Genomic DNA, 27,141 nt, shown 5'->3' on the forward strand with positions numbered 1-27,141 from the left:
CACTTGATTTTTTAGGACTGATAAAATTTAATGACCTCCAGCCTCATTTGTTTTTACCTCATAATTTAAGTTTTTTTTTTGATACAGATGCTAGTCATAATGATGGTAACAATAAACAAGACAAGTAAAGCAAGTATTTGAACCAGTCTAAAACCAAATATATGAAATAATGTGTTGCAAAGTATGTGAACTATTTGTATCATGAAGGTGGAGTGATCACTTGAGCAAAACATTTTAAGTATATTGTTCAGTCCATTTCAGGTAGTTGTAATTGTTTATCTATATTGAGCATACTGATGTAGTGGGTTTAAGACTACATAGGCTACATGTATTAATGTTACTTTCCAGCAATATGTTTATGACGCTTCAATACAGTTGACAATGTTGAATGCGACGCATGCGTTGGTGGGAGGGATTAACCACCAAGTAGGTAGGGCAAGTGGCTCAAGGACTGCACAATTTCATCTACTCCAGTTCATTTCAGTCTCTCTCTCTCTGCACAGTACAGTCTGGACAAGAGGATCTTCAGTCTCACTGGCAGTTGTCATAAAATAAAATAGTTAAATATATGAGACAGCAGAGCGAGTTGAAATCCAACGAGGTTGTTTTGGAGTCGGATGAGTCCATGGACCAACAAGATTTTAGCGAGATGTCTGGTTATTCTATTAACGACGTCATATACTCCGAATGTTCCGCAATGGAGCAAATCGACACTTTTATGAAAAACGTTCAGGTGTTGCTGGATGCAGCAAATTACATTGAAAACCATGAAAAGAACAACGGAAGTAAGTAATGTGGTCTATTCTGGTGATTTCAGACGCAGACTGGCCAAGGCAGACAACAATGCAATGGACCGAAATGGCGACAAAAGACGCAAACATGAGAGGCAACAGTAAACATGAGGCAATTTGCCTGATTGTGAATAATATTTAAACCTATTATGCCAATGCAAATTGGTTTAAATGAAATAGAGCCTATAGCCTACAAATAAAAATACATGATCAAAAACAAACCCGTGACATCGAATTACTTTCTCACCCTCTGGCATTTTCCATGAACGGTAACCGCATTTAAATGTATATTAAATTGCGCATTTTCCATTTGGATGAGACTTGCCTATGGCTCCATTAATTCCTTTCCTTAGAGACAGTCTAAACTAAACAGCCTAATGGTATCCGTGAAGACATCCCTGTGTTTGTAAAATAGACTGTCTTCCTTTGAGCACGTCGAATTACGTATTAAAATATTTAGGCTACATAATAGGCTAATCGATCTATCAAACTCACTCACCTTTCTTTTTTAAAATCTAGTTTACTCAACATTTAGCATAGGGTTTCCTTCAACTTCTATCTGTGGGTTCCTGCAGGCCGAAGAAAATCAATTTAATTCCTATGCGGCTTCTTTATCTCAGACCAAAGTCAAATGAAGCAAATCAAACCTCTTACAAATATTAATTTTATTTGAGAAAACTCGGCATATTGTGCAAAAACTAAATAGAGAACCCCTATTATTCCATCCCTATAATTTCGTTATTCCTGTCAATTGCGCTTCCTCTCTATCCACATGGAACAAAATGTACCGTTTTGATTGGACTAAACACATGTTCCCATCTTGCGAGTCCTTGCAGATATCCAATCAAACACAGGTTCAACTTTGACGTCGAAATCCGATTTGCAATGTGTCTCTGGGATTTGTAGGCTTATGAACATTTTAGTCTTCTATATGCATTTTATTGCGTACTGTAATAGCCTACGATGTGATATTCCATCATTACCTAATTAATGAATAGGCCTATGTCTTGAAGAAAGAGTTCGTTGGTATTTTTCAATAAACCATGTACAAAATATAGGTTTAGGCCTACGTGCTTTGCAGCACGAACACTAGGTTGCTGCCAATGATGTCTATAAACTGGATTTATGACGTTGCTATTTATTGGCATTTGAGTGGTTTTGAAGCAACATGTCGGCCATATTGGCACTCCCCAGTAGTAGCAGGCCTCCATAGGAATTAATGGAATTATACAGTAATTCAATTAAACGTTTCAAGGTCACAATTACATGTATTTAAGATTTTTTTGTTTTTTTGTAGTGGGGACAGTAACATTAGTTATCTGAAATAATTATACTTAGCTCACATAATGTAAAAGTATGCATTAAGGTGTCTGTAATATAATACAATGTGTCAAAAAAAATGTAGACATTAATAAATGCATTTCTTGGTGCCCAAATTGATGACGTTTGATGAGTGGAGATGAACAGATTCAGTTCAGTCAGTTTCAGTCAGTTGTCCTGATGAGCCCTTCCCATCTAGCTATTTTATGCTTGTGGATAGGAACTTCAGCTGGAATTTTAAACTTGTCTGCCAAAGTTAGGACATGGGAGTGTTTAGAATAATTCTGTTTTTACAAGAGTGATTATTTTACAGAAATGAAATGTTAATGTTAAAGCCATAACTTTGTACATTTTCGGTGAAAATCACTACAATAAATCTTCTTTAGTTGTCACCCTGGCCTGATATTGGCTGCACTATCTAGCGGCCGCTTCTCTCTCCTTACTGTGGCAAGCGGGAGCACTGGACACTGTGTCCAGTGTGGTTGTGTTGACGGCATTCAGCGCAAACTCTCCCCATTGAGCAGTGTAGACTGCATCACAGACATCCAGATGGTAACAATCAATATTACAAGCTATTTCTCGTGTAGGCAGCTATCCTACTCTAAATAAAATCAAGTGGAATGGAAAGAATTGGAGATGGTGAACAAATCCAGATGACAAGTTTCAACTAGCACCATGCTGCTGTTGCCAGCTAGCCAGCATAACCTTGCTGGGCCTGGGAAGGGTTCATCAGGACAACTGCCTTAATGGTGGGGGAGTGCCAAGATGGAGGAACAGTGGCTTCAACACAGTATCGGTAATCTAGTGTGTATATACAGGGTAGCCTAGTGGTTAGGGTAGCCTAGTGGTTAGAGCTGACAAGGTACAAATCTGTCATTCTGCCCCTGAACAGGCAGTTAACCCACTGTTCCTAGGCCGTCATTGAAAATAAGAATTTGTTCTTAACTGACTTGCCTAGTTAAAATAAATAAATAAAAAATCACTGGTTGCTGCTCAAACAAAATAACCTTTATGGAATTTATCCCAAAATGCATTGCAGGTGGCTTTAAAACTGTCCTCTTGTCAGCTGTTGAGAAGGTAAACGACAGTGTTGGTTCAAGCTACAGGCATATATATATATATACACACACATACACATACCATTGGAAAACAGGAGTGATGGTTGCTGATAATGGGCCTCTGTACGCCTCTGACATTTGGGGTCACTTAGAAATGTCCTTGTTTTTGAAAGAACATTTTAAAAAGTTCTCCATTAAAATAACATCAAATTGATCTGAAATACATTGAAGACATTGTTAATGTTATAAAGGACTATTGTCGCTGGAAACGTCTGATTTAAAAAAAATGTATATATTTACATAGGCGTACAGAGTCCCATTATCAGCAACCATCACTCCTGTTTTCCAATGGTATGTTGTGTTTGCTAATCCAAGTTTATCACTTTAAAAGGCTAATTGATCATTAGAAAACCCTTTTGCAAATATGTTAGTACAGCTGAAAACGGTTGTACTGATTAAAGAAGCAATACAACTGGCCTTTTTTAGACTTGTTGAGTATCTGGAGCATCAGCATATGTGGGTTTGATTACAGGCTCAAAATGGTCAGAAACAAAGAACTTTCTTCTGAAACTCGTCAGCCTATTCCTGTTCTGAGAAATGAAGGCTTTTCAATGTGAGAAATTGCCAAGAAACTGAAGATCTCATACAATGCTGTGTACCACTCTCTTCACAGAACAGCGCAAACTGGCTCTAAACAGAATAGAAAGAGGAGTGGGAGGCCCCATTGCACAACTGAGCCAGAGGACAAGTACATTAGTGTCTAGTTTGAGAAACAGACACCTCACAAGTCCTCAACTGGCAGCTTCTTGAAATAGTACCCACAAAAACACCAGTCTCAATGTCAACAGTGAAGAGGTGACTGGGATGCTGGCCTTGTAGGCAGAGTTGCAAAAAAGCCATATCTCAGACTGGCCAATAAAAAGAAAAGATTAAGATGGGCAAAAGAACAAACACTGAACAGAAGCACTCTGCCTAGAAGGCCAGTTTCCCGGACTCGCCTCTTCACTGTTGACGTTGAGACTGGTGTTTTGCATGTACTATTTAATGGAGCTGCCAGTTAATTATTTATTCAGGACAACAGTTTTCAGCTGTGCTAACATCATTTAAAAGGGGTTTTCTAATGATCAATTAGCATTTTAAAATGATAAACTTGGATTAGCTAACACAATGTGCCATTGGAACACAGGAGTGATGGTTGCTGATAATGGGCCTATGTAGATATTCCATAAAAAATCAGCCATTTCCACTTCTGATCAATTTGATGTTATTTTAATGGACAACATTTTTTGCTTTTCTTTCAAAAACAAGGACATTTCTAAGTGCCCCCAAACTTTTGAATGGTAGTGTGTATATTACAGAAATCAACAGTATATGAGTACTGTTTGCCAACATTGAAAGATTATTGGACTCTTCAGCATATCTAAAGAGGAGGGAGTGGGGTATGTGACATGTTGTCTGTGCATTCCCCGTTGTGTTGGGACTTTAGATTATAGCTTGATGTCACAGAACATAACACTACCATGAAAGTAAGTCTTTGTCTGACGGAAATGACAGAATTTGTAGTGTATAATGTGTTACTTATATACACTGAGTATACCAAATATTAGGTACCCCCCTATTGTTGATACACACAGGAAACTGTTGAGCTTGAAAAACCCAACAGCTTTTCAGTTCTAGACACAAACCGGTGCGCCTGGCACCTACTAACATACCCCGTTCAAAGGCACATTAATCTTTTGTCTTGCCCATTCAACCTCTGAATGGCACACATACACAGTCAATGTCTCAGTTGTCTGAAGGCTTAAAAATCCTTCTTTAACCCATCTCTTCTCCATCTACACTGACTGAAGTGGATTTAACAAGTGACATCCAAAATGGATTATAGCTTTCACCTTGATTCACCTGGTCAGTCTATGTCATGGTAAGAGCAGGTGTTCTTACTGTTTTGTATACTTAGTGTATATTTCATCACCAGAATGTGAACATGGATATGCCTCAACATACCCTGCAACTCAAAGCACGCATCATCAGAGACCACGGAAATTCAAGAATAAGAAAATGGACAATATTCACAACAGGTAAATTAATCTTGTCATAATTATTCATAACTCTTATTATAAATACCCATGTTACAGTTGCATGATAACATTTCATTTTTATCCCTTCATTATTGGACTTGGCTCCAACATCAGTCAAATCTGGGGGGGGAAACAGTGCAACTAGAAAGAAACTGTCAAACCAGTCTTTTTTTCTCTCTTGCTAAAATCTTGTTTTTTGATTTATGTCTATAACCTGTCCATTTTATTTTACACCCAGGTCAGCACACAATGAGCTGGAAAAAAACAGGTGAGTCAGAAGGGGTTGTGACCATCATTCTGTGTTAGAGTCCATTACGAGTATTTCAATTGACAGTTAATGGTTATTATTGATCAATTGAAGATCTCTGTAAGTACCACATTTGCATTAATCTGCCATTTTCTTCTCTACTCCGTTCCCCACCGAACTGTGATTTGCTCACACAACTGTGTCCCACGGGGTAAAACACCATGAGTTACAAGATAATTCATTAGTCAAAGAGATAGTGCTTATATCTTATGGTCTTATATCTTATGCTTATATCTTATATGTCCACAAAACCATTCAACTGTGCAGACCGATACATGGCTTGATAGCACACATGTAATACAGGGATGGAAATATTGTTTTTCTACAAATTTCATACAATTTTAAGTAATGTGGCAAATGGCTATTTCCGGGGAGTTTATCTCTAGAGCAAGCTGTCTTCAACTTCAAGCTGATAATCCAAAAAACTCTGGAGGCTGCATATATTATTTGCATATCCTGGTGATATGCTAAATATATTGACCCACAATTTCAAAATGTAATACTGGCTTATTTGTTATTTGATGGCTGGACTTCAAACACCACTTATTTGATCAATATCTTCACCATTTCAAGCTTGTTTGTACAGTGGTGGTCATGCTAGCATTCTGGGGGAAGCATAATGCATAGAACAAAGATGTCTGTTTTGCAAGGCAAATTAGGGCGTGTAGTCCAGTACAGGTTCGTAACCATACGTTTCCACAGTTGGAACTGGAACTGCTTGTTTCAGACAGTGTGCCTCCCTCCACTTAAACTAAGCTTTTCTGTGCATTGAAAATCAGCTTATTGCACAGAACCTGATCTTTGTTTCCAATGAAAAGCACATGTCAGGGCACGGTTCCCAAAATACAGTGACAAGTGCTAATCTGTTGAGAGCAGCCAGTGTGGGAATCATGCAGATCACAGAGAGCGAAGGGCCAGGCAACTGGATGGTAAAAACGTAATCTCAAACAGACTCGTTGTACTACAAAGGGTTGGTCATCATTAATTAGCCAGACAGGAGTTGACATCCCAACTTGACCTACATTTCAATACATTTGATAGTAAGAATAATGCCCTTCCAAATCAAGACACTAGGATGTTTAGTTCTTATGGCGCAAAGGCCCTGGCCTTAAAATGAGATTGTCTGCCTGCCTGTCAGCTCATAGCTCTGGGCACAGACTATGTATTCCATCTAAGTAATGGATTAGCCAGTCTATCCAACAAAATGGAAAACAAATATAAAGGGTCTGTTTTATAGGTAATGTCATTGATCTTTTTTTTTTAGTAATGTCTAATTTGTCCAAATATATGAATGTATTCATCCATCGATGTGGAGGGGATGGGAATAATAGGGCCTCATCAAGGAATTAATTTATGTATAAAATCAATCATGTCATTCAATTCCAGGAATTGCATCTGGATGTAGAGGGACTGTTCCTATTATTGCTTTCACTAAAGATTAGTCCTCTATTGTTTCTTCCCCCTCTCAGACGAGCACATCTCCGCCTGTGTTTGGAGAGGTTAAAGATGTTGATCCCACTGGGACCAGACTGCAGTCGGCACACTACCCTGGGGTTGCTTAACAAGGCCAAGGGTCACATTAAGGTATTGTAGTCAACAATGCCGCCATGGTGGTGTCATGGGGACCATGGTGTCATGGGATCTGGTGAATGGTTAAATTGAAGCCCCTAGCCTAAGGATAGAGAAGCTTTGTGCTCCCATGACCTGCCATAGCACTGCAGCACAGAAACACAATGTGATCTACTTTCTCAGCCTGCAAATCACTTGCTACTCCTGACTGCACACTTCTGGGCCTGACTCAAGCAAATTCAATGGAACTCAAGCAAATCCAATGAAAATGTGAATATACCTTTTAATGGGTCTAACTGATTGATCAAACATGATTGGTTAGAAAGGTTTTCCCCCCATTTTATCTAGTTGTAGATGTAGTTTGGACAGGGACAGCTCTAATGAGAGAGAAATTTACATTTGAAAGTTAATTTCCTGAAATTGTACACATTTTGCAATGGGTGTACATAAGATTTTGCAGTTATAAATTAAGTCATTTTGCAATGAGGCAATTTTATACAAAATGTCGTGCAATTCTATTAGTTTTGCTATGGAACATTTCTGCAGTTTTACAGCTAATTTCCTGCAATTCTACATATTTTGTAAAGACTTATGCCTAATTATATCTGAGTGAGAATGACAAAAAAAATCTATGGGGGCCCACTGGAGGTCAGGGCTCCTGGGCACGTGCCCTGCATGCCCGGTTGGTATTCGGCCATGATTACTACAAGTTTAGATTGTCTAGCCAGCTATCTAACTGCCAATCTAAAAATAGTTAGCCAACATGCCTAATTGAGTGACTGACATAGCCTACTCTAACCAGAGAGAAACTGCGGATGCACAACCAAATTTCACCAGGTGTATTTTCCTATTCTTACTCTCAATAGTAAGTTGAGACCCCAATAGAGTTCCTAAAAAAATATATATATATATATACACAGTACCTTTCGAAAAGGATTCAGACCCCTTGACTTGTTCCACATTTTATTACATTACAGCTTTTTTTTCCGCTTGAATGCCAAGCGTCACGTCTGGAGGAAACCTGCTACCATCTATACGGTGAAGCATGGTGGTGGCAGCATCATGCTGTGTGGATGTAAAGGGTCTGAATACTTATGTTAATGTTATATTTCAGTTTTTTATATTGAATACATTAGCAAAAATGTGTCTTGTCATTATGGGGAATTGTGTATAGATTGATGAGGAACAAAAACAATTGAATCCATTTTAGAATAAGGCTGTAACGTAACAGAATGTGTAAAAAGTCAATGGGTCTGAGTACTTTACGAATACAATGTATTCTCTTGGAGGGGGAGGGTGACTGCTTAAGCCTGCAACCGGCCCATAGTCTGGAGAACCTATTTGTCTCCCCCCTGTTAACTCGGAAAAAGCCTTTGCAATTGATCTGCGATTTTTGGCACATTAATGTGTTTCAGAATTAAAATACAAAATGAAAGGAAGTGTGGCTTGTTTGTTCAGCTTTAACCAACACAGCTGTTGCCTTTTTGTTTTCCACCAAGCAGCAAATTCAGGTCTACAATTGGCCATCATACAAAAATGTCAGGAATTACTTTGCCACTACAGCCGTTTGGATCTGTTGGTATTTTTAGCCTGGTCTGATGTTGATGAATTCACATATGATTATTCAGGCTCAGGAGAACACAACACACAGTTTGTCCCTCAATCTTGAATGTTGCAAGAGTAGAGTAAAATGAAAATAAAAACATTCAATTTGAAATGTTTGTAAATGGCAGCTGTTGAAGATTCTATAATTTGTACAGTAAAACTGAATGTGTACTGTGAGACAGTGTTGTGTTTTATTGTATTTATCCTTTTATTTAACCTCGCAAGTCAGTTAAGAACAAATTCTTATTTTACAATGACTACCTACCCCGGCCAAAACCTCCCCTAACCCTGATGACGCTGGGCCAATTGTGTGCTGCCCTATCAAACTCCCAATCATGGCCAGTTGTGATATAGCCCAGGATCAAACCAGGGTCTGTAGTGATGGCTCTAGCACTGAGAGGCAGTGCCTTAGACCGCTGTGCCACTCGGGATGTGCAGATGTGAGGAAATTTGATAAATAGCTGCTCTTTAGCCTACACCATTTATATGTTAAATAAAGGTTACATTTAAAATATATATATGCAATTATTATTAATAAAATATTAAGGTTTATGCACACATTAGGTTGATTTACTCTCTGTCCTCTCTGAATGTTTGTAGAAACTAGAGGAGATGGACCGGAGGAGCCAGCACCAGCTGGAAAGCCTGGAGCGAGAGCAGAGGCACCTGCAGAGGCAGCTGGCCCACCTGCAGACCCCGGGAGGCGGAGACAGGGACAGGGTCCGTATGGACAGCCTAGGTTCCCCTTTGGCCTCAGAACACTCTGACTCGGACCAAGGTGAGCCAACCATTCCAGAGCTTAGTTAGTCCCTTAGAGGGAACAGAATAATCTGAAACACACCCCAAACAAAAAGCAAATGCACCCAACATTTGTAGTCACAAGCTTGATGTAGTCATTGCGTGTTATGAATATGGGAGCAAATACTAAACTTTTTACTTCTTTAATACATATAGGTGAATTTGTCCCAATACTTTTGGTACCCCAAAATGGGGGGCGGAGGCTATGTACAAAAAGTGCTGTAATTTCTAAACTGCTCATCGCTATATGGATGAAAATACCCTCAATTTAAAGCTGACAGTCTGCACTTTCACCTCAGTCATTGTTTCAAATTAAAAATCCAAAGTGCTGGAGTAGTGCCAAAACAACACTGTCCCAATACTTTTGTAGCTCACTGTAATTTGTCTGTGGCAATGTTATATTATACTAAGACAGTTTATTTCAGTTCCATTTCAAACCAGTCAATAGAATTTTCATGTGTTAGTCTATATAGTGTAGCATTGGGTGTCATCAAGCATTAATTGTCACTCAATACATTTACCTGATAAGTGTGGGAGGATCATTATTAAATATTTTCCTCTGACTCTAATTTCTGTAGAAGAGATCAAGGTGGACGTGGAAAGCACTGACTTCTCCCATGGAGAGTTGGACAGTATCAGTACCAATGGCTGCAGTGACTTGGAAGACCACAACAGTCGGCAGAGCCTAGCCAGCGACGAGGGCTACTCCACCTGCAGCCTAAAACTGGCCTTTTCCTCCTAAGAACCAGCCTGAAGCTCCTAATCCACACCTGCAGTCTAAACGGGCTTTCTAAGAATCATCCTGAAGCTCCTCATCCACACCTGCAGTTCCTCATCCACACCTGCAGTCTAAACTGGGCTTCTGAGAACCAGTCTAAAACTCCACTCCACCTGCAGTCTACAACTGGTCCTATACTATGAACCAACCTGAAGTTTTCCTCCCTATGCAGTCTAAATCTGGACTCACCTCCTAAGAACCAGCCTAAATCAAGAACCAGCTAAAAGCTAAACCCCACCTACAGTTTGAAAGGACAGATCTTACCTCAACTGTAAAATCTTGACTCTGATGTGTCGGTTACCCGTCTCCTCCTAAAACCAGCACAAAAACGACATAAAACCAGCCAGAAGCTCACCAGTGACAAGGGCAACTTTCCCCCCCACTTTGGAAACCCCTAGCAGATGACCATCTGAGAAAAGAAACAATTCTTGTCAATCACCAAGCAAGTTACTAGGGTTTCTCAATCTCCAATCCAAACCGCTTTTCTTATACAGTAGCCAGTTATACCCCAAATCTTTGACAAGCCACCAATGTTATTCCTACCTGATGATTGAGAAATGTATTTATTTTCCCAATATTTATCGTGCTGTACTGTCTTGGTCACACTTGAATTATGAAATGAATGGATAATATTATTTGGATGTTTTGACAACTGTAATGTTTAGTTTTATATAAGTCTTGTGGTTTTGAACTGAGCGTTAAGTTCTTAGACAAAAGCTAGTGCAATGGTAAACGACACGCTAAATGTATCACTCTGGTCTGTTGTGAGTGACATTTATCCCCGTTGAGATTTCAAAATAATTGTTTGTATACATTAGGCAGCTATGAGATATACCGTACTTCAAGGCCCAAGCACAATTCTGAAGCAATAACACTTGCCAGTCATGTCAACTCTTAAGTTGGCTGTTTTAGGCACACCATTTTGGCCGTCAACACCAAATTGAATGTGCTTATTTTGTAACTTCAATAGCTTTAATTACAAATAGTAATAAATATTAAGATAATGGTTTGAACAAGTCATGTTGCATGTGTATTGAATGTAGTTCTCCATTTTTTAATCATGGGCTTTGGATTGACCAGTTGAGAGCTCATGTCTTTGTATTGATGAACACAGGGCAAGAGTTTTTACTTAGTAACTTATTTGTTGCATTGTAGCTAAGAAGCATTCCAATGTTAAAACCCTGACACTGTATATTCTGAGTATTTATGTAAAAAAAATCACACTTTCCCCTAATTGCACTGCAAGACTATTCCACTAACCAAATTGGAAATGTCATCTTATGACCATACCCATATTTTTGTGGTACAACTCAATAGATTATCACCACCAACTGTGTCTTAACATGGCTAAATTGACTCTTGCACAGGTTTCTTAGTTCCAAGTCTTCATTCAGTGTCAGTGTTGGGTAATTTGTAAAACGCACTATGAAAAAGACTTGTTCTAAGAAAGTGTCTCTTAACACTACTGTGCTAAATCAGCCATCAATGGTGACTTTTACAAAAGAACATGTTGCTGGCCCCCTGCTACCATTTTGTGTTTCCTGGTAGTGGTCCCTTAAACTAGATCAATAAACCTTTACCACCCCAGGTACCTATACAGTGTCCAGTTGGTCCTTGTTATTGGTGTGTCCAAAGCTATAATCATATATACACTTCATTACTGAAATCATGTATTTTCTATGCAGTACACTTCTGCGTCAGCACCAGACAGATGCAATCTGGCAATAAATCACAAACATAGGAGACGACACAACTCATCCCTGATTTTAATTGAGAAAAAGAAAAGCTTACGTCGCCAGCAGTGATACAAGGTCATTGATGTACGTCATGGAAACAAAGATGGTACAAAATGCATTACTGCCATCTGGAGGAACTGTTAAACATTCAGTACCAATATGGAAACCTACTCGTAATTTCAGGGCAAAATGAGAGGGACATCTTACCTCAACAAAAATGACAATTTGTTTTACTGTAAATGTACAAAACTGAAATGCTTTAAAAAGAGTTATTACCACTAAACAGCAAAAAGTAAAAATGTCTAATATAGCCCAGTTCACCCTGAAAAAGCTATAATAAATGTGTAACATTGAAACATGCACATATTATAGTTTTTGCCTTTGTTGCATTCAGAAAGATACAGCAATCCATACAAATGTCACCACAATCTAAACACTTGAGTACACTTATTTGTGCTGATCCATTACAGGGGTAATTTATCTTATTAAGAATTCTGCTGTTCTATGACATACCGGTAAGAACAATATTCCAATGAGCCAACCAATGGTGAGTAAGCGATTAGTTTCAAAGCTCCTTTACTTGAGTAACCTAAGCCATATAAACACAATGGTAAACACTGATCCTCCTACTATACAATGGGATACTTTAAACACCAAGAAAACATTTTTGGTCACTGTGGCATGAGATGCCTGACGTTATATTTGGATGTGTCGTGATACGTGGTCATGGGTTTGTCTGCTATGCCACAAGTTCCTACTCCCACCTTTCCATTTACACTCTCCGGCGATGCAAATATACTCCTCTTCACCTGCAATACACAATGGAAATCTCAGACTATTTGTGATGGTACTCTCTCTTGCAACAAAGCAATGGCTGAAAATGTGCAAATAACATATGAAATGTTACTTAGTTTAAGACGTGAAGCGCAGAGACTGTCATTTTGACTTCACATGAATTTCAAATTGTAATATCTTTGCCATTTTTTAAGTTGTGTCCCCATTCATCTTTACATTTTCCTAAATAAGTCTAACACACTGATGTTGTTAGAATTTCAATATCACAGAGTTCGTGTTATAAGCAGTTTGGGGAGGAAATGGAACCCCCCCCCTCTTTTCACCGGACAGTTGGCTGCCCGTCTGATAATGGGGCCCGCTCGAAACTACACCTACCTAAACTATATCAAAACTAATTTCATATATAATAGATGTAGCCTAAAGAAAATATTAAATTGACAAAAGTATGATGGGCGACAATATTATCATCTGTCAAATTGTAATTGATGCTTGTGTAATTGACAAAAGGGGGACCAGAGCTTACCAAAAAGCGACTTCTTCAAATCACCCTACCGAGGTTCACACAGTGAAGACGTTTTGAAATAGCATATTCTAAGGATTCTAAAAAAACTAAATACTTTTGCCAAACCACAACAGGCTGCATTTCAAAATATCACTTTTTCCAAGAACTGAAAATTCATGCATTCAACACACGAGCACTCGCTGCAGCATATAGCCTAGGCTACTAAACACAGACTAGTAACATAATACAACTTCAAATATGGTATTCTGTTCTTTTGAAAGAGATTTTCTTAGGGTGTTTCTTAAGACCTACCAAAATAGAATAATGATGGATTTAATACTGAATTGTGGTGCGTTTTCATTTTTATGTATAGTCTACAGTAACAAACTAATGAAAATGCTATTGTATTTTTTTTTTTTTTTTTTTATCACCACCCCCCCCCCCCCTAGACTCTAAATGTTACCTAATACATTCATCAACATAACCAAATTATTATTTTTGCAATAGCATACATGGAATGTATTTGACTGTTTGAATGTTGAGTAAAAAAAATGACAGGGCCTGGCTTTTCTAGTGTTAAGTTGTGTGTGTAAAGTAGATGAACATGTGTTACCTGTCCTTTCTTGTTCTTGTTGTAGGCCTTGTTGTTGAAACTTTGCCACTTGGATTTCTGGTCTTCTCGCTCCTGTTCCAGCTCCTTCATCCTCAGCACCTTCTTCTGGGCCTTCTTCTTCTTGTACTCCCTCTGGTCTGCTATCTGCTCTTTCCTGTCATGGCACGCACACACAAAGTTACAATTTTTGATCCTCCGTGGACTGTTCAGGACATCACGGAAAAGTGAAAAACTCCTAACTCTACTACACAGGACATATTTAACATAAGTGTCGTCTATCCTACCTGGACTTGGGTTTCCCGTCCTCCTCAGAATGCTTGCCCTCCTCGGCAGGTTTGAGGTTCTGCAGTGGCACCACCTCTGCGTTCCCGTAGCCGAAGAAGGTAATGGCCGCCGTGCCGTTCTCGCCGTCTATCTCCTCAATCTCAGCCTCATACACCCTGTCAAAGAATCACGGCTGTAAGCAGGTGAGTACGAGCCACAGACCCAAGCCCTACTACACAACATTGTGAAGAAATACAGTTGAGTGTGTTATTGTTCTTATTCAGGGCCTAGGCTCTTAATTAAAAATCTCACAACAGTTTTGTTGAACAAATAAATTACTAGAGTGTAGGTCAAATGGTAAGTCAAGACCATGGTGTGCAAGCAAGATTAACAAAGATTACCTTCCCACTTAGCAGCATTGTAAAATTGGTCATTTATCAGTTGATTATTTAACACTGAACAAAACTATAAACGCAACACGTAAAGTTTTGGTCCCATAATTGTTTTGTACTGGGGACAATAAAAGGCCACTAAAATGCCATAGACGTCTCAAGTTGAGGGAGAGTGCAACTGGCATTTTGACTGCAGGAATGTCCAACAGAGCTGTTGGCAGAGAATTGAATGTTTATTTCTCTACCATAAGCCGCCTCCAACGTAGTTTTTGAGAATTTGGTAGTACGTCCAACCGGCCCCACAAGTGCAGACCACGTGGAACCATGCCAGCCCAGGACTACATCCAGCTTCTTCACCTGTGGGATCGTCTGAGACCAGCCACCTGATGAAACTGTAGGTTTGCACAACAGAAGGACCTCTGCACAAACAGTCAGAAATCTTCTGAGGGAAGCTCATCTGCGTGCCCGTCGTCCTCACCAGAGTCTTGACCCGACTGCAGTTCAGAGTCGTAAACCGACTTCAATGGAAAAATCTTCACTTTCGATGGCCACTGCCACGCTGGAAAAGTGTGCTCTCCACAGATGAACCCCGGTTTCAATTTTACCAGGTAGATGGCAGACCGTGTGTGGAGTGGTTTGGGCAAGTTTGTTGATGTCAACATTATGAACAGAGTGCCCCGCGGGGTTTTGAAGGAGTTGTGCAGGAATATCCACCAGAGCTCTTGCCAGATAATTGAATGTTAAACCGCCTGTGTCATTTTAGAGAATTTAGCAGTACGTCCAACCGGCCTCACAAGCGCAGACCACGTTAATGGTATCGTGTGGGCAAGCAGTTTGCTGATGTCAACATTGTGAACAGAGTGCCCCATGGTGGCGGTTGGGTTATGGTATGGGCAAGCATAAGCTATGGATAACTAACAATTGCATTTTATCAATAGCAATTTGATTGTACAGATATACTGTGACTAGATCCTGAGGCCCATTGTCGTGCCATTCATCCGCCACCATCAACTCATGTTTCAGCACGATAATGCACGACTCTACGTCGCAAGGACCTGTACACAATTCCTGGAAGATGAAAATGTCCCAGTTCTTCCATGGTCTGCATACTCACCAGACATGTCACCCATTGAGCATGTTTGGGATCCTCTGGATCGACAGCGCATTCCAGTTCCCGCCAATATCCACCAACTTCACACAGCGATTGAAGATTGGGACAAAATTCCACAGGCCACAGTCAACAGCCTGACAAATTCTATGCGAAGGAGATGTGTCGCGGTACATGAGGCAAATGGTGGTCACACCAAATATTGACTGGTTCTGATCCATGCCTCTACCTTTTTTTTAAGGCATATGTGACCAACAGATGCATATCTGTATTCCCAGTTTATGTGATATCCATAGATTAGTGCCTAATTAATTCATTTAAATTGCCTGATTTCCTTATATGAACTGTAACCCTGTAAAATGTTTGAAATTGTTGCATTTATATTTTTGTTCAGTGTATGTTAATATTGACTGAGGAACTTCTGGTGACACTCACTGTCCATCCTGACTCCACACAGTCATACACCTGTCCCCAACGCTCCAGCTGTGTTTCAGGGGGGCTGCATCGGAGCTGTTGGCACTAGCAGTACCTTCAGAGGGCTGCGACGTCAGGAGGTCTTTTGTCAAGTCTATGACTTCCTGTGAAGGATACATAACATTGAGGTCATTTTGTTCCTAGATAATAATCACATTTGAAGACCGACACACTAAGAAACCTATTGACACTCATTGACTTTAAAAAAAAAAATGTCATGGCTAATACTCGTGACATGGATAGCTAGTTACCGATAAGTCTTTCTGTAATTTGAGAAGGTCTTCATTCTCAGGATCGGTTGATAAGGCGGCTTCCACTTGTTGTAACTGGGCTTTGTAGCTGCCCAACTGTTTCAACAAATCTTCTGACATCTAATAAATGGACAATGAAAGGGGGGATACAACATAGTAAAATTACACTTGAAACAAAGTGACAATAGCAAATAAACAACTCAGCGAGGATGGCAAGGCAGTGGAAAGACTTGCAAGGCGGAGCCAGGCTACTCGCAAGTTGTCGCAACGAATGGGGTTGGACAGTGAAGGACAATTTAAATGTGTTATTGTTTTGGTCTTTGCTTACTTTAATTATTTTTGTGATGTTTATATTACAATTCAGCTTTTAGCTGTGAATGTGTAACACAATTTATATATTTGAAGAGGACCACAATGGAAATAAGTTATGTTATCCTAGACATTTTTCAATGCATTGTATCCACATGTGCTTGTATTGTGTTTTTAAAGTGTCTAATAAAATCAATACATTTCTACTACTTTGTTAGTGTTGCTAACTATCTATACATTAACAAATATGGTTGTCACTAGTTACCACAGCCACAAAGCCAAAATTGGCCACATTGTAACAATTTATGTGAACTAAAATGTGCTTTTGTCTTCATTTAAAGTAAGGCTAGCCGTTGATTATGACTCTTAATGCCATTACATTACACATAAGAGTCATTGTCGCTCTTGTTGCTGGTGAGTCTCTGATCTACCTCTATGAAGACGACACCATTCTGTATACTTCTGGCCCTTCTTTGGACACTGTTAACAACCCTCCAGGTGAGCTTCAATGCCATACAACTCTCCTTCCGTGGCCTCCAATTGCTCTTAAATACAAGTAAAACTAAATGCATGCTCTTCAACAGATCGCTCTGACGTAGAATATGTGGACAACTACAAATACCTAGGTGTCTGGACTGTAAACTCTCCTTCCAGACTCACATCAAACATCTCCAATCCAAAGTTAAATCTAGAATCGGCTTCCTATTTTCACCATAGCAGCACCCACCTGTAGTATGCGCTACAGGAGGTATAGCTCTCTGGTCACCCCCAAAACCATTTCTTCCTTTGGCCGCCTCTCCTTCCAGTTCTCTGCTGCCAATGACTGGAATGAACTACAAAAATCTCTGAAACTGGAAACACATCTCCCTCACTAGCTTTAAGCACCAGCTGTCAGAGCAGCTCACAGACTACTGCACATGTACATAGCCCACCTTTAATTTAGCCCAAACAACTACCTCTTTCCCTACTGTATTTATCTCTTTTGCTCCTTTGCACCCCATTATTTCTCTCTACTTTGCACATTCTTCCACTGCAAATCAACCATTCCAGTGTTTTACTTGCTCTATTGTATTTACTTCGCCGCCATGGCCTTTTATGCCTTTACCTCCCTTATCTCACCTCACTTGCTCACATTGTATATAGACTTATTTTTCTACTGTATTATTGACTATGTTTGTTTTACTCCATGTGTAACTCTGTGTTGTTGTATGTGTCGAACTGCTTTGAATTATCCTGGCCAGGTCGCAATTGTAAATTAGAAGTTGTTCTCAACTTGCCTACCTGGTTAAATAAAGGTGAAAAACAAATTGGACGAAGGCTTCATCTGTAAGGGGGGGGGGTCACAGTCCACTTTTGAAAGCAAAAGTCACATTTCCTAGGGTTAGGCTAGCTCAATATTGGACTAACGTTACTCCTTAATCAAAGGACTTTACATGTTCAACGGAATGGATGAATTGGCTATGGATTCCACTCTCAATTACAGTATGGTTCTATAAACAGAAATTGCTACTTCCATATCACAAAACAATTATTTCACAAATACAAGATACACATTTACTCTACATTTAAAAAAAAAACAGTTTTATAATCTGGATGTAACGAGCCCTGAACGCTGATTGGCTGACAGCCGTGGTATATCAGACTGTATACCACAGGTACGACAAAACATATTTTTACTGCTCTAATTAAGTTTGTAACCAGTTTATAATAGCAATAAGGCACCTCTGGGGTTTGTGGTATATGGCCAATATACCATGGCTAAGAGCTGTATCCAGGCACTCCGTGTTATGCTTAAAAACAGCCCTTAGCAGTGGTATATTGACTATATACCACACCCCCCCATGCCTTATCGCTTAATTAACATAGTTAAAGATGCCTTCCGTTAAAACACAGGTGTTCGGCAGTGGTGGAAAACGTACCCAATTGTCATACTCAAAGTATCAATACCTTAATAGAATGTTACTCAAGTAAAAGTCAGACAGTAAAATACTACTTGAGAAAAAGTCTAAAAGTATTTAGTTTTAAATATACTTACATATCAAAAGTAAATGTAGTTGCTAAAATATACTTAAGTATCAAAAGTATAAATCATTTAAAATACCTTATATTAAGCATAGAAAACACCACAATTTACGGATAGCCAGGGGTACACTCCAACATTATTTACAAAAAGATGCATGTGTTTAGTTAGTCTGCCAGGCCATAAACAGTAGGAATGACCACGTGTTATCTTGATAATTGCATGAATTTGACAATTTACCTGTCCGGCTAAGCATTCGAAATGCGAGTACTTTTGGTTGTCAGGGAAAATGTATGGAGTAAGAAGTACAACATTTTCTTTAGAAATGTATTGCAGGAAAAGTTGTCTAAAATATAAATAGTTTAGTACACATACCCCCCCCCCCCCAAACAACTTGAAGTGTTTGACAGCCTATTAGCACAGCTACTCCACTCGGTCATCCATCTGTTTTCATAAACAAGCGCTGTAACGTGGAAATATGTCCGCGCGGGAACCCAAAATCCATAAAAGGTGAGTATTAACCTTTTTTCCGCCGATTTGAAAAGATATTAAATCTGCTCCTTATGCTTCCAAAACATAAACGCAAGCGATGCGTGTTAATGTTCAGACCGAGCGTCGCTGCTCTTAACAAAAGTCCCCTCCTTCCGAAGACGGCTTTGTCCAAAGCAAATACTTGTGTGAAATCAAGGGACATGGTTGGGCATAAGGTTAGCAGTGTGGTAAAGTGTATGGTTAGATTTAAAAACTGATTTTATACAGAGATTGTAGATATAGGCGGTTTATCTATAATTATGACTTTGTGGCAAGTTGGGACGACCAACAAATAGCAAATAAGTTAGCTAGCTACAAAGCTAAGTAGTAGTAGGCTTAGCTAACGTTAGCTAGTTACATTTCGGTGTTAGGGGAAGGTTAATTAACACATTTTTCACTCGTTTTTAAAGTAACCAGTTAGTTATTGACCTATATTTCCATACTCTGATAGGTATAAAAATCTAGCTACCGACTTTCAACTTAATTTCAAATAGGCATCGCGAGCTCGAAGGTTAGCTACCACTAGATAGCTAACGTTAGCAAGTAACGTTAGCAGCTAGGCCATCATCACAACCCAGCGACCGCTGGCAGCAATGCCAATTTTGGTAATAAAAAAACTAATTCAAAATGATTAAATGTTCATTAATAATCTTACCTTCCCGTATTTGCTTCAAATTAATACAGACTCAGGATATTCAGATTTCACTTAAATTGTTTCTAATAACTAAAATCGTAGACAACAACAAAACAGTTCCTTTCCTCCTCAGCAAATTTTACCGGAAATGCCGATTGTTGATATAACATGTTCTTCTCGCGATACTACAGTATCCTAAAGTGTCATATCGCACTTTGTCAGCAGATGGGGCTTTATCCCAATCATTTCTGTCCATGGTGATTAAATTTAACAATTGTGTCTTTGATTCGACTCCCTAACGAATTACCTGTAAAAGGTCAACTCTGACTGTAAATCTTATTCTATAATATGATGTCTTCTTAAATAAAAGCCATTATGTTTTCTTCAACATGTCATGTCAATTTAACCCCCGCTCCAATTAGTATATTAAACTATAATTTACTCCTTGCAGCGTTTATCTTGGGCTCCTTCGTGTCATTAACATTTTTATCAATGTCTAATTTGGCTCATTAATAAACAGTAGACGTAGTCACAAAATACAAAATATATATGTATATCCGGAGAATATTCAGAATGACGATATTTTGTCAATGTTCAGTTTGGAAAGCAGCAATACAACTAATCTGTAGCTGCGATGGTAGTTGGACCCCGCCCATAATTCTCACTGAAATATACTGACTGGGGAGCGGAGTCTCCAAACCATATATAAAGCAGCAATCCCATCCTCTGCCACATAAAGGTCTGTTTCACCAACTAATGTTTCAGTGGGCAGAGAAATATCATCCTGCTCAGATGCTATTCTACGCACAACGTGGGGCCATTTGACGTTTTTGAAGGATAACGATTAACCATTTTTTTCCTGAATATGTAGTTGGTAAAGCTGAGGTTTTGGATGCTGGAAAACAAAGAGGGAGTAAAACTACAGTTCTGTTTAAGGAGTATTTTCTCTTTTACCTGGTTATTTATTTTTTTATCAACTTTTTTATCAACAAAAATAACTAACATTGAGATTATTTGTTTGTTAGATTGTTCATATGACATAATTTCCCCCAGTGGGCAAAAATGAAGGCTACTTCCCCTTCATTAATAAATGTGTGAAAATAGTGGATCGGTTGTGGCTCTTCGAACAAGGACTCTTCTTATACAGACACATGCTTCATCCTTATGGGTTGTGATAACTTGACCAACAGCAACGGGACTTTGCCTGCTAGGCTCCCTTACACTGTGCAGACTTCTGTGCCTCTGACAATACTGGTGGGTATCCTTATTCTACTCACAGTGTTCGGCAATGTCCTAGTGGTCATCGCTGTGTTCACCAGCCGGGCCCTAAGAGCCCCTCAGAACTTGTTTTTAGTGTCCTTAGCATGTGCAGACATTTTAGTGGCCACTCTGGTAATGCCCTTTTCTCTGGCTAATGAACTGATGGGATATTGGTACTTTGGTCAAGTGTGGTGTGAGATCTACCTGGCCCTGGATGTTCTGTTCTGCACCTCGTCCATCACACATCTGTGTGCGATAAGTCTGGACAGATACTGGTCGGTCACTCAAGCCATTGAGTACAACTCAAAAAGGACGCCACGCAGGATCAAATGTATAGTGTTATTTGTGTGGGTGCTGGCTGCCATTATATCATTCCCACCTCTCATTTCGATGGAGAAGGAAGGAGCCAAAGAGGAGGGTCCCACATGTAAGATCAATGAGGAGAAGTGGTACATCATATTCTCCAGCACCGCCTCATTCTTTGCCCCATGTGTGATCATGATTTTGGTGTACGTTCGAATTTACCAGGTTGCCAAGAAGAGAACCAGGGCCCCTCCAGGTGAGAGGAGAAGAGAAAACAATAATCCAGAGAAAAGTCAGTATGGCTTAGTTCAGCAGGACCCTTTGGAGAAAGGGAACAAAGGAGGGAGAGATGGAGTGGAGGAGGACGAAGAGGTCAATGGACTAAATATGGAGGAAGAGTGCTCCTCGTCTGATGGGAATGAGAACCAGTGCTCCATCAAAATGAAGCGGAGCAAGGAAAAGACCAAAGTGTGTCAGGTGAAACTAGGAGAACCGTCCCCTAAAGGTGATGATGCACAGCAGTATGTGAAAGTGAGCCGGTGGAAAGGAAGGCAGAACAGAGAGAAGCGCTTCACATTTGTTCTGGCTGTGGTCATGGGAGTGTTTGTTGTCTGCTGGTTCCCCTTCTTCTTCACGTACACACTCACCGCAATATGTGACTCTTGCTGTGTCCCTGAGTCATTGTTCAATTTCTTTTTCTGGTTCGGATACTGCAATAGCTCGCTGAATCCAGTCATATACACTATATTCAACAATGACTTCAGGAGGTCTTTCAAAAAGATCCTTTGCAAAAGGGATCGACAAGGGCTATGAATAAGCTTTTTTTGGACTAGCTACTATTTCCTGTCTGAATCCAGATTTCATTGTTTACAAGTTGGAGTCATATACAGTCTCTTATGGAAAGAAAATGTACCTATTTTGAAAAACTTCCCAACTTCCCAAAATGTTCCATATTCAGTTCGGTCCCACTGGGCACACATTGGTTGAATCAATGTTGTTTCAACGTAATTTCAATGAAATTACGTAGAACCAATTTGGAATATACGTTAAATTGACGTTTGTGCCCAGTGGGGTGCTGCAAGCAAACTGTGATCAATTTGTAATGCATCTGTTACTGTTTTTATGTGTGTGTCAATGTACAACCGTTTTGAGTTCATTACAATCTTTAATCCCACTACAACCATTTAGATGTATTTGACTTTGAAACTCATGAATGCCATGTTGTTTATTACTTCACGCATGTTGTGAGGGAGCTGGCTAATATCTCCATGGATCTTGCTTAATAAAAATACATTTTAAAAAGTATGTTTTTATTATCACATACTCCGGATAGGTGCAGTGAAATGTCTCGTTTTACAGGATCAGCCATGGTAGTATGGTGACCCTGGAGCTAAATATTTTTCACCCAGTAGGCTCTGGGATTCAAACCAGCAACCTTTCTGTTACTGGCCCAACCCTCTAACCACTAGGCTAACTGCTGCCCATAATGTAATGCTAAATGTTAATATCTAGGCTATACTTCTTTCATGCATAATGTCAAGGAGCATATGCATGTATTATGAATAAACATATTTAAGCATGTCTTCCCTGAATATTACAGTATTCCCTGAATATTACAGTAAATTCTATAAGCATACATGCATTGGGATACCAATTGAGTTTGAGTGGTATGATTTTTGTACATTATGTAAATGTTCCAGAAAACCAGTACTATAACTCAAAACCCTACGCTCTAAACGTGTTCATTGTATTCTACCTACTGAATAAGGACAATGTTTCAACCTTCATGTACCATATTGCACAGACCCAGAGGAGATAACAGAAAGAGATCCCTGGTTTCCCACATGGCAAGACAGACTGAATCATCCTACTGCAGACATCCCTACCAGTATAATTGGATTATTTCTGTCTTTATCAGTAGCGAGAGGAAACACCATGCCAGTAATCCACCCAGAATCAACTGATTTTATGGTGCATGCTAAATACAGTATATTATTTATATGATCTTTCACTCACAGCCTTAAAATAGGCAGGATGAACACAAAAGAAGAAAAGGTTATAATTTCTTTCAGTAAAACATCAGTACATTAAAGGAAAAGTCCACCCCACAAATATATTTTGGTATTTGTTTCATTAGCCCATTGTTGAGTCTCAAAATGTTTTGCTTGTCACCGATCAAGTTTTCAAGATATATAACTTTCAAAATAGATATATTTTGTTGCATCATATGATGCATAATGCATCATATGGGGATGATTTTTATATTTTGAAAGTTGCATATCTTGAAAACTTGATTGCTGACAAGCAAAACATTTTGGGACTATGTCAACAATGGACTAATGAAATAAATAACAAAAGATCGTTTTTGGGTGGAATTTTCCTTTAATTGATGGGTGTTGGATTTCTGCCATCAGAGAGTAGTAAATTATGTTAGTGATGCACACATGAGTCACTGCAACGCCTGTTGATGATCCATAGCAAAACAAACTATATAATCATAATATGTATAGACCGGTTTGCTGACAATGTCACAAAACGATGCATGCTTCAATGGAGCGGAAGGCTGTGTGTGGTTATAATTCTGGATGGCCAGATAGCTAGCAACAATGACAAGAAGCTGCCATGTGGGGAATCGTATGTAGCTCATTTCAGCTAGTTCTATCTTGTTCTTGATACCATGTCTTGTTTTGAGGTGTTTGACAGATGTCATATCTATGCTAATGCTAATATAGCAAAATATTTGCGAGCCAACTAACCAACATCTGTAACGATGTATTTGAGAGACAAGAGGTGCTCACTGTGTAAATGTATTTATTTTTTTCAATAAACATTGGAGACTAAATATAGTTTACATGTTGTCAACAATCTATGCCAACCCTGTCTGTTTTGCCCCATAGTTGTGCACGCATCGGTTTTGTTGCTAAACAATCAACCTGTCTATGCAGTTGTCTTCACTTCCTTCTCTCTGGGGACTTGCATTTGCTTTAACACCAACATTTCAGATAGCTTGAATGAATCCAAATAGAGGAATAATATTGCCTTATCAATGTGACTGGAAGAAAAAACAGTTTTCCATACTATATACGGTGCATTCGGAAAGTATTCAGACCCCTTAACTTGTTTGAGAAATGTTTGAAAATATATATATATATATTTGCACACCAGTATCTCTACCTGCACATGACCATCTGATAATTTATCACTCCAGTGTTAATCTGCAAAATTGTAATTATTCGCCTACCTCCTCATGCCTTTTGCACACAATGTATATAGACTCTTTTTTTTCCTACTGTGTTATTGACTTGTTTATTGTTTACTCCATGTGTAACTCTGTGTTGTTGTCTGTTCACACTGCTATACTTTATCTTGGTCAAGTCGCAGTTGTAAATGAGAACTTGTTCTCAACTAGCCTACCTGGTTAAATAAAGGTGAGAAAAAAAAACATATATATATATATATATATATATATATATATATATATATATATATATATACCTTATTTACATTAATATATATATATATATATATATACCTTATTTACATAAATATTCAGACCCTTTAGTATGAGACATGAAATTGAGCTCAGGTGCATCCTGTTTCCATTGATCATCCTTGAGATGAGTCCACCTGTGGTCCACCTGTGTTAAATTCAAGTGATTGGACATTATTTGGAAAGGCAAAACACCTGTCTATATAAAGTCCCACAGTTGACAGTGCATGTCAGAGCAAAAACCAAGCCATGAGGTTGAAGGAATTGTCCATAGAGCTCGGAGACAAGATTGTGTCGAGGTACAGATCTGGGGAAGGGTACCAAAACATGTCTGCCGCATTGAAGGTCCCCAAGAACACAGTGGCCTCCATCATTCTTAAATGGAGGAGGTTTGGAACCACCAAGGCTCTTCCTAGAGCTGGCCACCTTGCCAAACTGAGCAATCAGGGGAGAAAGGCCTTGGTCAGGGAGGTTACCTAGAACCTGATGGTCACTCGGACAGCGCTCCAGAGTTCCTCTGTGGAGATGGGAGAACCTTCCAGAAGTACAACCATCTCTGCAGCACTACATCAATCAGGCCTTTATGGTAGAGTGGCCAGGCGGAAGCCACTCCTCAGTAAAGGCACATGACAGCCCGCTTGGAGTTTGCCAAAAGGCACCTAAAGGACCCTCAGACCATGAGAAACAAGATCGAACTCTTTGCCCTGAATGCCAAGCATCACTTCTGGAGGAAACCTGGCACCATCCCTACAGTGAAGCATGGTGGTGGAAACATCATGGTGTGTGGATGTTTTTCAGCGGCAGGGACTGGGAAACTAGTCAGGATTGAGGGAAAGATGAATGGAGCAAAGTACAGAGAGATTCTTGATGAAAACCTGATGCAGAGCGCTCAGGATCTCAGACTGGGGTGAAGTTTCACCTTCCAACCGGACAACGACCTTAAACACACAGCCAAGACAACGCAGGAGTGTCTTCGGCTCAAGTCTCTGAATGTCCTTGAGTGGCCCAGCCAGAGCTCGGACTTGAACCCGATCGAACATCTCTGGAGAGACCTGAAAATAGCTGTGCAGAGATGCTCCCCATCCAACCTGACAGAGTTTGAGAGGATCTGCAGAGAAGAATGGGAGAAACTCCTCAAATACCGGTGTGCCAACCTTGTAGCGCCATACCCAAGAAGTCTCAAGGTTGTAATCGCTGCCAAAGGTGCTTCAACAAAGTATTGAGTAAAGTGTCTGAATACTTACGTAAATGTGATATTTCAGTGTTTTATATTGAAAAAATGTGCAACAATTTCTAAAGACCTGTTTTTGCTTTGTCATTATGGGATATTGTGTGTAGTTTGATGAGGATTTGTATTTATTTAATCAATTTTAGAATAAGGCTAACGTATCAAAATGTGGAAAACGTCAAGGAGTCTGAATACTTTCCAGAATGCGCTGCAGTTAGAAATTGTTCTGTTTACGTTATCACATAAGTAAGGATTATGCAACATGCTGTGGAACTCTCCTTTAATTCATCACACGCCATATTCTGTGTTATGTCCTTCCTTAGCTCATCAGGCTAATTGGACTAGAAATGGTCTCCATAAGGAATAAACATTTGAATAAAAGCTTATTTGAGAATGACATATTATGAACATGAGCAAGGGAATATAGCACTGAAATCAATACAAAATGGCAGAAAATCTAGAACGTGAACATTACATTAAGCCCTATTCAGGAGGGCAATTGGAACATGATAAGTGTTTTCCGGGGAGCCAAGATCTCCTTATGTTTCATCATCTGCTCACAATTGGGTGATGAAACTTTTGATCAAAACAAATTGCATTGCCTTCAAAGAGCCCCCTCCTCCCCAAACTACCAATGAGAACAAGGCAATCAAATGAGAGGGAAATTATGCCTACAAGGTCATGGCTGGCACAACAATATTGAACACAGAACAGTTCAGCTCTCAAGAAATGATAACGCTACAGTTTGAGATATCATTACATCCTTCCCCCAAGTCAAACAAGAAACATACCAAGAGCCACATTTTATTGGTTATTGTTATAGGCCCTGCACACACATTATGGTGCATGTAATTTCATTGTGAGGTTATATTCACAGCCTTATTTATGGTTGCCTCTGTGCCAGACAGTTTATTTGATTAGCATGCT

At 39.4% G+C, this 27,141-nt stretch overlaps 3 protein-coding genes across 3 annotated transcripts; 2 read left to right on the plus strand and 1 right to left on the minus strand.

Moving 5' to 3' along the window:
* Positions 1-453: 453 nt before the first annotated feature.
* LOC135511045 (max-interacting protein 1-like) lies at positions 454-11,906 on the plus strand. The gene is made up of 6 exons (XM_064932518.1): positions 454-785; positions 5,145-5,247; positions 5,486-5,515; positions 7,024-7,138; positions 9,329-9,506; positions 10,105-11,906. Exons 1-6 carry the CDS (start codon positions 569-571, stop codon positions 10,266-10,268), a joined length of 807 nt encoding a protein of 268 aa, XP_064788590.1. The 5' UTR covers positions 454-568; the 3' UTR covers positions 10,269-11,906.
* A 148-nt stretch (positions 11,907-12,054) lies between these two features.
* Positions 12,055-20,084, minus strand: smndc1 (survival motor neuron domain containing 1). Its single transcript, XM_064932519.1, has 6 exons — positions 19,955-20,084; positions 16,440-16,559; positions 16,150-16,292; positions 14,235-14,390; positions 13,951-14,104; positions 12,055-12,849 (listed from the first exon to the last, which is right to left on the minus strand). The coding sequence occupies exons 2-6, from the start codon at positions 16,557-16,559 to the stop codon at positions 12,712-12,714; spliced, it is 711 nt and encodes a 236-aa protein (XP_064788591.1). The 5' UTR covers positions 19,955-20,084; the 3' UTR covers positions 12,055-12,711.
* Positions 20,085-21,052: 968 nt separating this feature from the next.
* On the plus strand, positions 21,053-23,687 carry LOC135510026 (alpha-2A adrenergic receptor-like). Its single transcript, XM_064930829.1, has one exon. It carries the CDS (start codon positions 21,098-21,100, stop codon positions 22,307-22,309), a length of 1,212 nt encoding a protein of 403 aa, XP_064786901.1. The 5' UTR covers positions 21,053-21,097; the 3' UTR covers positions 22,310-23,687.
* The last annotated feature ends 3,454 nt before the right edge of the window (positions 23,688-27,141 follow it).

The sequence above is a fragment of the Oncorhynchus masou genome, chromosome 23 (assembly GCF_036934945.1).
Source record: "Oncorhynchus masou masou isolate Uvic2021 chromosome 23, UVic_Omas_1.1, whole genome shotgun sequence".
Classification (NCBI taxonomy): Eukaryota; Metazoa; Chordata; class Actinopteri; order Salmoniformes; family Salmonidae; genus Oncorhynchus; species Oncorhynchus masou.

What these genes read in the sequence shown, in the direction of transcription:
- smndc1 (XM_064932519.1), bottom strand. Translation starts at nt 16,559, where the DNA reads ATGTCAGAAGATTTGTTGAAACAGTTGGGCAGCTACAAAGCCCAGTTA. An exon ending in AATTACAGAAAGACTTATCG is followed by an intron (nt 16,293 to 16,439) that starts GTAACTAGCTAT and finishes TATCCTTCACAG; the next exon opens with GAAGTCATAGACTTGACAAA. An exon ending in GTGTGGAGTCAGGATGGACA is followed by an intron (nt 14,391 to 16,149) that starts GTGAGTGTCACC and finishes ATTCTTTGACAG; the next exon opens with GGTGTATGAGGCTGAGATTG.
- LOC135510026 (XM_064930829.1), top strand. Translation starts at nt 21,098, where the DNA reads ATGGGTTGTGATAACTTGACCAACAGCAACGGGACTTTGCCTGCTAGG.
- LOC135511045 (XM_064932518.1), top strand. Translation starts at nt 569, where the DNA reads ATGAGACAGCAGAGCGAGTTGAAATCCAACGAGGTTGTTTTGGAGTCG. An exon ending in CCATGAAAAGAACAACGGAA is followed by an intron (nt 786 to 5,144) that starts GTAAGTAATGTG and finishes TTTCATCACCAG; the next exon opens with AATGTGAACATGGATATGCC. An exon ending in AGGCCAAGGGTCACATTAAG is followed by an intron (nt 7,139 to 9,328) that starts GTATTGTAGTCA and finishes GAATGTTTGTAG; the next exon opens with AAACTAGAGGAGATGGACCG.